Here is a 10,303-nt window from a genome sequence, read left to right as displayed (position 1 = left end):
GGTCTTACCCAGTAATATCTGCCTTCCATCACCAAGAAGGAAGACATCATCCTCCCAATCTGGTTGTTTTGGCCTCGCGGAATACGAACTTGACTTGGAATAGTACCATATTGGGGGTTGAGTATCCTCAAAGAAGAAAATAAGGTGTAAAATGATGAGCACGCAGGCTAATAAACCCAGAAAACCCGTGAGGATTGCCCCGCGTGCCATCTTGGATGAATATCTTCAGTCGTGGTTGAAGTGTCTCTGATGTCAGTATGACAGGATGACAACACAGGAAGGTCGGATGGCTTCCGGTTCGATTTGCTGCGTTGTTGTCCTACAGCAAGATGAGAATTATTCATATATGGCTGGCCCATATCGTGTGGAGAGAATATGCAACCATCATGTTCCGGCGCAAAATCTCAGGAGTATCCATTCGTTCTGGTGCTGCCGTTGAAGGATGTCTGGTCTGCTGCGAAGCGAGGACCACATGATGGAAGTACCTGCCCAAGCAGGATTTGGAACCGAGTAGGAATCTTGCAGGATTCAGGAATCCATGCCGCGAGTAAGAACTTATAACACCATAACCAGCCATCTTCGTGCATTATGGTCAGGTTGAAATTAGGGAATGTTGATCAGTGACGGATGATGAAGTCCTGGGAGGACGTTGAGTCATTAACCTTGAAATGGCTCGTTGAGTCACAATTTCCCCAGTCTCGATGCTGTAAAAATGACGGGGGAGTATGCCGTGTTCTGATGCTCTAGGGGATCAATTGCCGATACTTGGAATGCAACCACTAGATATACGTTTGATGCCTTGCCGTAAATCTAGAGGATAAAGAAAACATCAGAGAAACCATTGCTAAAGAGTGTGACGTCGATCTATAATCCTTGTACCGATTGCCTCGGGGATTTTTGATGAGGTCATGTGATTTGGCAGGAGAGACCAAGCAGTTATTCAACGCCCTCGCAGACACCGAAAGACAACCTAGCTTTCAGCAATCCAGAATTGAATTTTAGACTTCGGGGAAATGCCTCTTATAAACGAATTCCACGATTCTCTCCCATGTAAGTTACCGAAGTCGCGATCAATCCCCTCTTGTACTTCAAGGTTTACTAACATAACACTTGGCCAGACATTGATGATGAGCCCACCGCGCAGGCTCGTGCGAATATTGATAAAATTATATCCGCAGAAATGGACCCCAATCACCAATCAAGCCTCCACCCGTCCATCCCCCCTCTACCCGAAGTTCATTTCTCTACCCTGATGCAGAAAGAGCTGGACCGAAAAGAGGCTAACTTGCCTCTAACGGGCGGCATCGACTTGTCAAGATACGAGGCTCCAGAAGCTCCAGAGGATACCTTGGCGTCAGGGAAAGAACCTGCACAGGTTCTGGATAGCTGGCAGCAAACACTACGAAGAGCATATACCTCCAGCACTCATCTATCCACAAGACAAGAGAACCTGTCTCTACTGGATGCGCATGGGAAAAATGCTTGGCTTATTGGCAACTCTCAACTAGAAGAAATCCTACGGCAGATTGAAAAGGAACTACAGGAAACCAAGGAAGCTACCGATGCTATCCATAAAGAGAGGAAAATGAGGCAGGAAACAGCAAAGGGTGAGCTTGTGGGGTTGGAGGATGCCTGGAAACGAGGAGTTGGCGGCATAATCGATGTGGAGGTGGCTGCAGAGAAGCTACGGAGGGACATTCTCGAGAAGCGACGTCAGCAATCTCAAGGACAGGTACAGTAGTGACTGCGAATTCTCAGGATGCCCATACCATTATGTCAAGGACCTTAGGATAAATTGACTCGCTGGAGTCTCCCAACAAGCATTGCTCCTATCAAGGAAGGGGTAGGGTAGAGTTGCTGCCTAGAAGATTTATAGAACAAGAGCCAAGCCTTTTGTTCAGAAGTGGACGAAGCCCTTTTCGTTCCTTCTTTCACCATATGCACAACAATGAAGTTTGATATGGCCTCGTACATTCCTGGGCCGAACTGGCATTTGCGACTCTGAAAAGTTCATTAGTAGAGAGTGATTGCCTACAGCAGGTCTTAAGCGACGTTTTACGCATGCCCGTCCATCATCACTTGAGTCAGTCCAAGGCAAATTCCTACCAATTTTCCTCGGAAGCAGTTGCTGTCAACTCACGGGACGAGGGATCTTAATCTACAATATGAAACGATTCCAGAGCGGCGAGCAAAGGAAAATATTGTTTGTTGACGAAGGCAATCTTGCCAAATTTGGACACGTTCCCAGAACATCCCGAAAGGAACGCTTGGAGAGCTTGCTGTTTTGAACAAAAGCCTAGAATTATACAAATCGTCCAACGTGGTTGACTATTTCCATCCAGCTCTTGGGGCAATTCCGCACGTTTCCGGTTTGTTCTTCCGTTGGCATTGTCCGCGTACTACCGCCGACGTGCCTGAAAGGAAGGTCTCCATAATAATATTTCTATTAGTGCCAATTTCAATATATAGTGTTGCTCTCCTCATGTATTTTTTCCATGTGAACCTCCCCCTTCAAAGTCTCAATGGTGAGGAGCTTGAGTGGAGAATCTCGCGTTCTCATGGCTATCGTGTTGGCCCAAGTTATATGGATTTGCTCCTCTACCAATGCTTTCCCCTTCCTCACTAGCTGCTGTCCCAAAGATTTGGTCGCTGTACCTTGGACAAATATCTCCCGATACCCAAAAATAATGAGTGCGGCGTCTGTCCCTGCGGAACGGATATCGCATTTCTGTCCCCTTCTCCGGGTTTTAATCCAAATTGACATTTTGTGAGGAGGCATATAGAGGTGGTATCGGTATTTAACTCGTGTTCGTGCTGCACAGATGCCTTTATCTTCATTTCTAAACCCCACACCTACAGTCCTTGTTGATAGTACATCTTATCAGCATACTTGGCAGAATTACACACGGGAACCATGACCATTCCTGACGAAGTTGACATCGTTGTATGTGGCGGTGGCAGTTCGGGTTATTTCCCAGTTGACCGCATATTAGCCAACTTGAACAATAGGCTTCGGATTCTGCTCATCGAGAATGATGAGGATATCTCCAATAACCTTTGGAAGGGTTCGCCTCATCTTCCTTGTCAAACTTTGCTGGATATCGGCAGCGAAACTGTTTCCTTTGTTATGTAAACCCGTATAGTCTACGCTGTAATTTCATGGTAAACTCACCTATCTTTCCGCTTCGATGTTATTTGCACAAAGGAAAAGACCAATCTTTTTCACCTGTTTTGGTGATATCATGTGCTCAGACGGACAGAAAATTCTTCACTAATTCTACTTCCTGGTAAGCTGAGTGCCGCTATCAACTGAATTGTGCTGCCATTGACAAGGTCTATTTTAGGAATATCCATTCTCCCGTGTATGGATTTTTGTGAATTGAAACGCTGGACTTTGATGCAGGTTTCGTAAACGACATGTGTGATATAGTTCTCATGGTCTGAGGCTATATCAAATCTGATGAGACTCTTTGCTTTTCGTCTTCGTACGCAGGGGAAGTGATTGCCATGCACCTTCAAATTTGTGTTCGATTCTCTAGCTTGTACTAAGGATATGGACCTTGCAACAACCAAAGTGTATACTTGCCCGAACCATATCTGAGTTGATCTTCAGCACGGCAAGGCGGCCGCTTCAAACTCTTTGCATATTTTCAATTTCCAATGATATCAAAGGACTCTAGTTGCACAACCTAGAGTCTAGGAACCAACTGGGTAGGAATGTTCTTAAGTCTAGCAGGTGGGATCTCCGTCTTAAACGAGTTGATAAATGGGGAAATTCCTTCTTGGCTTGACAACCCCAAAGGCACGGAGTATTTAATTTCCAATACCACTTTTTCCGACGCAAATATTTCTCGGCTCATACAACGCCATGTTGAAACCCACTGGAGCTCCCTTAGAGCCTGCAGCATCAGCGTCCCTTGAAGCACCATGAAACAAAACGGAACCTTCAGGATAGTAGGTTGCAAGCTTGGTTTGGTTTTGTCAAGCGCTAGCGCTCTCCCAGAAAATAGCATGAAATTGAACCGCAGCGACAGCGACTATCCTCCTTTCTCTTTCTCTTGTTGCAGCACTACCAAGGAGACATGGATACGTGAAAATGTTGTACATTTACCGACCTGTCCAAGCCAAATCAATAATACTCTCCGGAAGTTTCGATGGGCAAGAAAATATATAAAAAGAAATTTAGCAACGGAAAACTCTAGATCTTTTGTTTTTTATTCAAACTTCTTGAAGAGTGTTTGACAGCCTGTCCGCTATATAACGTTTCCTCAATATGAAGCACTACATCCCACTCCAATGCATACTATATACGAGTATTTCTACGATGTGAAAACCATAGAATCACCTCGTCGCCCAGAGTATCTGTGGGACGTCTTAAGTGGTTGTATTAGGTATGTGCGGTGCGCTAGTCCGTGATAGGCAACCTTGGGCCAACAGTATCAAGGTCTGATGGTTGGTATCACGTGATATTATTCTGTGTAGGAGGATAACGTATTAGGCAAAAGAGCTCAATCACCACCAGCGCCGTGGTGGTATAGAGGGTACGAATCACCCAATCCAATCCCCCCATCAGATAACGTTCGTTGTTAATTACTAAACTAACTACGCGAGAGCAATACAATATGTTGGGGGCCACGTGATAGGGTAGCCGTAGTACCCCCTAACATTCTGGGATCAGCCTCCATTCCAAGGTTACGACGTCGAAGAAAAAGAAAAAAGAAACAAGCCTCATCCTGGCTCATCCAGCTCATCCACCGCATGAGCGCAGAAGCATGCGGGACGAAACAACCAATTGATTCGAACGGTTAAGAGTAAAAATATCCATGCCAAGGCTGACGGTGGCGTTTCGCACTGCGATTGTCTGGTCGTTCACTTTGTCCTTCTCCCCCAGCGGAGTGTTCTCAGATGAGATGGAAGGGATACTAGAGCGTTCATACGAATATTGGATCTAATGCATTTTTGGACTTATTCCAAATATCTGCTCAGCTTGCTCACGCACCGTGGAAGGACGCCCATAACATCATGATCTGATCCCTGATCACACTGTCTCCGTCAGTGCGTTTTGGCCGTTTGAAGCTACTGGCCAATCCCGGCACAAATTTTATCCTTTTGTCGCCTGCGGGCGGTTCTGGGAGAGTGAGACATCTCCCCGAAAGTGGTAAAAGTGGGTTGTTTGGGTCACATACAGCATTCATACTCTACCGATTTTGCTCTTTTTGATGACATTTCCTTTGATGATCAACTCTTTTTTCTCATTCCAAATCATTGGATTTTGAAGCTTCGGATTCTCTTCGCGCTGGGCGATGAGTAGCTGCTAACCCCCCGAGTGATCATAACTGACAGGAAGGATCAAAATCTTGTTGGTCAGGTCAGGTCTGGTCTACGAACCGGACGGAACCTGTCGACAGGATCCTCCAGGCGATCTATATTCTAAACGATAGATGATGTCTCTCGCTTGTTTCCTGTTTTTCCATCTATCGATGTCTCCATTGTTGCTGCGGTTAATTACTTTAGTTTTGTTGGCTGATTCCATTGTTGATTATGGCCGGTCTTACGGGATTGGGGTGGTTGGTGTGACAGCGAAACCAACTCGATCACATATGCAGTTGGATGGAGATAGGATTCTCAAGCGGGACGATACTCCAACGGATGTTTGTAAGCGATGGTCACAACAGACTGCGGTGGTCAATGGGACCATGTATATCTACGGAGGAAGGTCGATGACTGATTCAAGTCAAAGCGATAATACTTGGAGTACGTATCTTCGTTTTCGTTCTCCGGGACAGCTCCTCTCAATCAAGAATGTTTCTAATAGCTGTCGCATTTGATGATAATAGATGATGACTTTTTAACCCTCGATTTAAAATCCACTTGGGATATATCATCTCCCAAATTCGCCGGCCTCCCCAGACCATCTGGCCCCCCACCAGTATCAAACGGATACCTTTGGAATTCCCTCGAATCTCTGTTTCTATATGGCGGAGAGTTTTCGGATAATCCACGGAAATTCCCAACGGCATTCAGTTTATGGGAGTACGACATATTATCATCTACCTGGAAGGAACATGAGAACCCTCGTACGTCTCAGGGAAGCAATTCCAACGTCGGTGATCAGCCAGTTCAGCGGTCGGCAGAGGGTGCGGGCATTACAGCTCTGGAGCTGGGAAGGGGCTTCTACTTTGGAGGACATTTGGATGGATACACTACTGAAGGGTGGGATCTCTCCGTCCCACGTGTGTATCTGAAGTCGTTCATCGAGTATACGTTCCCTGGCTATTCGAATAACGAAGTAGAAAGCTTAAAGGGGGATAACCCTGCCGGGGCGGATGGTGCGTGGCGGAATATTACCGAGGGTGGACTCCAAGAGTCTGCAGGGTTTACCGAACGGGCTGATGGAGTTTTGGTTTATGTACCTGGATTTGGAAAGCAGGGAATTATTTTGGGTCTTGCTGGCGGGACAAATGCGACTTTCGTGAGTGTTATATATACCGCACGGCCCCGCCCACTTTGATAATTTTCTCTATTTATGACCTATCTGGCTAACTGTAGTGATTAATAGACGCAAATGAACGTCATCGACGTCTACGATATTGAAACTTCCACATGGTACAAGCAAGCGACAAGCGGAGTAACGCCTGCGATCCGAGTTAATCCGTGCGCAGTTGCTGCATCCGCGGCTGATGGAAGCAGCACTCAAGTGTATCTATATGCTGGGCAAAACCTAATTCCCTACGGAAAACAGATTCAATATGACGATATGTGGATCCTCAGCATCCCCAGCTTCACGTGGATCAAAGTCAACACGGACGGCCAATCCGTTCCCCCAGCCCGTGCAGGGCACACGTGCAATATCTGGAATTCTCAGATCATCGTGACAGGCGGCTATGTGGGCCAAGATCTGACTTGTGACAGCCCTGGTGTTTACGTTTTTGATGCATCTGAGTTACAGTGGAAAACCCAATACGCTGCACTCGAGGGAGGAAACTACTTAAACCAACAGGACTCACAGAAAAACGACATGAGGGGCCTGAGTGGCAGCTACGGCTATAAGGTCCCCAAGGCTGTCCAAAAGGTCATCGGCGGTGATGATCAGGGGAAGGCAACCGTGACCGAGCCTGCAACTGCAGCCACAGACGGTCCCATCGCGACAGGCAAACCAATCACATACACGGTGACAAATCCAGACGGTCCCGTCACCACCCACATCGGCCCACCCGGCCAAGAAATCGGCCGTGACAAACCCAACGTAGCCGCCATTGCGGCCGGTGTCGTTGCGGGCTGTCTCTTCATCTTAGCCGTCTACCTCGGGTTCTGCATCTACGTCTACCGCCGTCAGCTAGCGTTGTACAAGAGCCACGTCGCCGCCGTCCAGCGCTCGTCAAGCGGCAGCCGCATAGCGCTCACCAGCGATAAGTTCGGGGCTCTTCTCCCGTTTCATTCCTCCGAGAACACTGAGAGCAATGGCCGGCATACATCGTTCAGCGAGTCCGGGTCGAATGTAGCCGCCGCTTTAGGGTCGGGAGCATCGCAACCGGGTTTTCGTGGTTCAGCGGGGGATTTTCGGCCTTCCAGCGGATTTGCTGGCGCGATTGGCAGTGCACATAGCAGTACCGATGACCTGCTTGCGGGGCAGGAACCGACGTTTTTGGGTGTGATGTTGAATCCTCGGCGGAGTTTGAGGGTTATTAATAAGGATTGACGTTTTCCTTTACTTTCTTTTTGTTTTCTTTTCTTGTGGTGTGTGAGTTTTGTGACCAAAACTAATGTTGCATATCTTGCATGACTTTGTACCAACTGGGCAAGTCTTTGCCTTCCTTTTTCCACTCTATTGCATGCAGCCGTTGTCTGATATATTCAAATTTTAGGTATGTGTGTTCTGACGATATCATTTTGCACGTCACAATCAGCGCCATTTTGCATCTTGAAATTTTCCTATGCATAATGAGGTTTTTTTCTAACTGTTTCTTGTTTCCTCTTGTTTCAGTAAATTTCACTTTTTAAACTTGCGCGGGTTTCACATGAAAAAAAATTCCCTTTTCCACTTGGTCCCTGTTTTAACCATACTCACCCTTTGTCTTTCAGTATATCAGTACATATACCCCAATCTTGTTGGTCCCCTCCTTTTGTTACATGAATACTCTCCCTAAAATCCATCCTCAAATAGTGATAATCGAGATAATACAAATACACGTTCCCGCTAGAATTTGGACCGTTCCATGCGTACCAAGCAACTTTTCGGACCTTGTCCTGTACCAACGCAGATAGCGGACTCCCTGGGGTATGGCATTTTCATGGGGGCATATTGAGCTCCCCCTTTCCCAACCTATCCGCGGGGAAAATCCCCCATCCCACGGTTTTTAGCCTATGTCGTTATTGAATGTTTCATTCGCGATTCATATTCCCCACCAAATCCCTTGGCTAAATCATATTCCATTCACTACACTTTTTGCTGGGATTTTCGGGATAAGGTCCTCGTGACTCGGCGGAAACAAAGTCACGCGCACGCCAAAAAAGAACCTTGGAAAGCAGCAATGCTTGCAGGTACGCGAAACAAAAAACGGCTGGACTCCAGAGCATGGTGTAAAACAAAATATATTTTGTTTCTTTTTATGTCCTGTAAATCCCACCATAGGGACTTCGGTGTTTTTTTTTTCTCTTTTTTGGGTCAAAGCGGTCAAGTGGTGCCCACAGCGCACGCTAAACCCACTTGCCTGAATCCTGATGCCATGAATCAAATGATGCTAATAGATATTATCATGTTTTTTTTTTTTTTTTTTTTTTTTTTATCATGCTGAATGATATTCAGCTATAGATAGATAGATATATGTTCCAATAAAATATTTCTATATGTTACTGTGTTGAGGGGGAAAACACTTGAAGTATATCCATATCAATACCGAGTGACAAAATGTGAAAACCTGATAAAGAAAGCCCTGTTGCTGGTGCTGCCTATCGAACGAAAGTAGGCACTAATCTAGAACTATCCTCAGCCACTTTGTATCAGGTCGGGATGACCAATTCCGGCCTGAAGTCCGTGCCAGAGATGGGAGATGTGTTAAAACTGGACGAGTGAACAATTCAGCGCGTTGGGGTAACTGGATTCCATATTAAGCAACGCATGTGTCCCTCCACCTAAGCTTCTTCTTATTATGCTATTGCTAACAGAACAACGGATGGCGACAAGATTATTGAGTTTACTCCCCATAATTGGGGGAACTGATGGAAGAATATTGGATCCCATCTTCTGGTTTGAGATGGAAATTCAATCAAGATTGCACTCTGCAACTGCTAGTAGGGGTAGCTAGCTGGACCCCCAAGCCATTAAAACAGCGTCCAGTACGTTGGTAATTCCTTTGAGTCTGGAGGGATGCAGCCTGTTGTAATGCGATTATCAAAATATCGTTGAATGAGCTGTATAGTGACAGAACGTTAGAACAATGAAGTATGATGCCACCTGAATTTCTATACGCACCGCATAGCTCTCTACATTCTCCCACGAGTCCCATCAAACAGATCATCAACAAAACCCGCAAACTATGAAAGAAGGCAAGGATATGCTTGACAAATTGACCTCGGCAACAAGCAATTGCCAAGGGCGCCTTGAGCATTATATACCAGTCCTAGTACTCCGTAAAGGGCAAAACGGTTAGGGCTAGCTAGTCCCAAAACGGAATATTTCCGGCAGCCCTTATCGCCCCACGTGATTGTGCGGAAGTATTTCCTCTATCCAGAGCATCAGTAAGCAATATTGCGCGGCTCTTATCGCGGCGCAGTTATTCTGATCAAGAATTCAAGTTCTGATCGTTCCTGATTGTCCGTGATATCATCAGAGCTTTGTTAGCGTGGGATATATCGCCCATTGTTGTGTGATTGGGATCCGTCCTGACCTCCCCCGCCATGCGCCACGTCCATGCGAGAGTCGGTGAGGGGCTCGGGATGTTGGCTGGATGTTGGCTGGATGAGCCCGAGTCCCTACCTACAAACTTAACGGAAGAGGGGATGAGAGATATTTCGCTCATGATATCACTACAAGTTCTTGAACTTCTTCGATTATTAATTCCAGAGAGCTGCACAGCTTGGACTTGGAGTCTTCAGTGGTTTCAATCTCGCCAACAACCGAACCGATCCTAGTTGGTGTCCCCGTCAAGCCTAAAAGTCTACTCCCTGCCTAAAAAATGCTTGGCGCGGGGACGGCTTCGATATTTGCCTTTCCTGGCACAGCTGTCGCTGTCACTGGCTGTTGGGGGTCACGGTCCATGATGACCTCTCGCTTGGGGTGCCATCGAGTTCGGTTGGTAGCTCT

At 46.5% G+C, this 10,303-nt stretch overlaps 4 protein-coding genes across 4 annotated transcripts in view; 2 read left to right on the top strand and 2 right to left on the bottom strand.

Annotated features, from left to right (window-relative positions):
* The window catches only part of HCAG_05497 (conserved hypothetical protein), a gene marked incomplete at both ends in the record, with an annotated part of 2,495 nt that extends 2,285 nt beyond the window's left edge, over positions 1-210 (bottom strand). Inside the window, 2 exons of the mRNA XM_001539980.1 lie at positions 9-88; positions 186-210. Coding sequence (XP_001540030.1) covers positions 9-88; positions 186-210 — 105 coding nt within the window. The remainder of the gene's footprint in view (positions 1-8; positions 89-185) is intronic.
* Positions 211-1,013: 803 nt separating this feature from the next.
* On the top strand, positions 1,014-1,741 carry HCAG_05496 (conserved hypothetical protein; the record flags this gene model as incomplete). The annotated part of the gene is made up of 2 exons (XM_001539979.1): positions 1,014-1,050; positions 1,119-1,741. 2 exons carry the CDS (start codon positions 1,014-1,016, stop codon positions 1,739-1,741), a joined length of 660 nt encoding a protein of 219 aa, XP_001540029.1.
* Positions 1,742-2,302: 561 nt separating this feature from the next.
* On the bottom strand, positions 2,303-2,916 carry HCAG_05495 (predicted protein; the record flags this gene model as incomplete). The annotated part of the gene is made up of 3 exons (XM_001539978.1): positions 2,303-2,443; positions 2,504-2,853; positions 2,904-2,916. The coding sequence occupies 3 exons, from the start codon at positions 2,914-2,916 to the stop codon at positions 2,303-2,305; spliced, it is 504 nt and encodes a 167-aa protein (XP_001540028.1).
* A 2,564-nt stretch (positions 2,917-5,480) lies between these two features.
* On the top strand, positions 5,481-7,699 carry HCAG_05494 (predicted protein; the record flags this gene model as incomplete). Its single annotated transcript, XM_001539977.1, has 3 exons — positions 5,481-5,754; positions 5,838-6,472; positions 6,560-7,699. The coding sequence occupies 3 exons, from the start codon at positions 5,481-5,483 to the stop codon at positions 7,697-7,699; spliced, it is 2,049 nt and encodes a 682-aa protein (XP_001540027.1).
* Positions 7,700-10,303: the final 2,604 nt, after the last annotated feature.

Source organism: Histoplasma capsulatum, genomic scaffold (genome assembly GCF_000149585.1).
Source record: "Histoplasma capsulatum NAm1 scaffold_5 genomic scaffold, whole genome shotgun sequence".
NCBI lineage: Eukaryota > Fungi > Ascomycota > Eurotiomycetes > Onygenales > Ajellomycetaceae > Histoplasma > Histoplasma mississippiense.
This window is presented reverse-complemented; position numbering and strand designations above follow the sequence as displayed.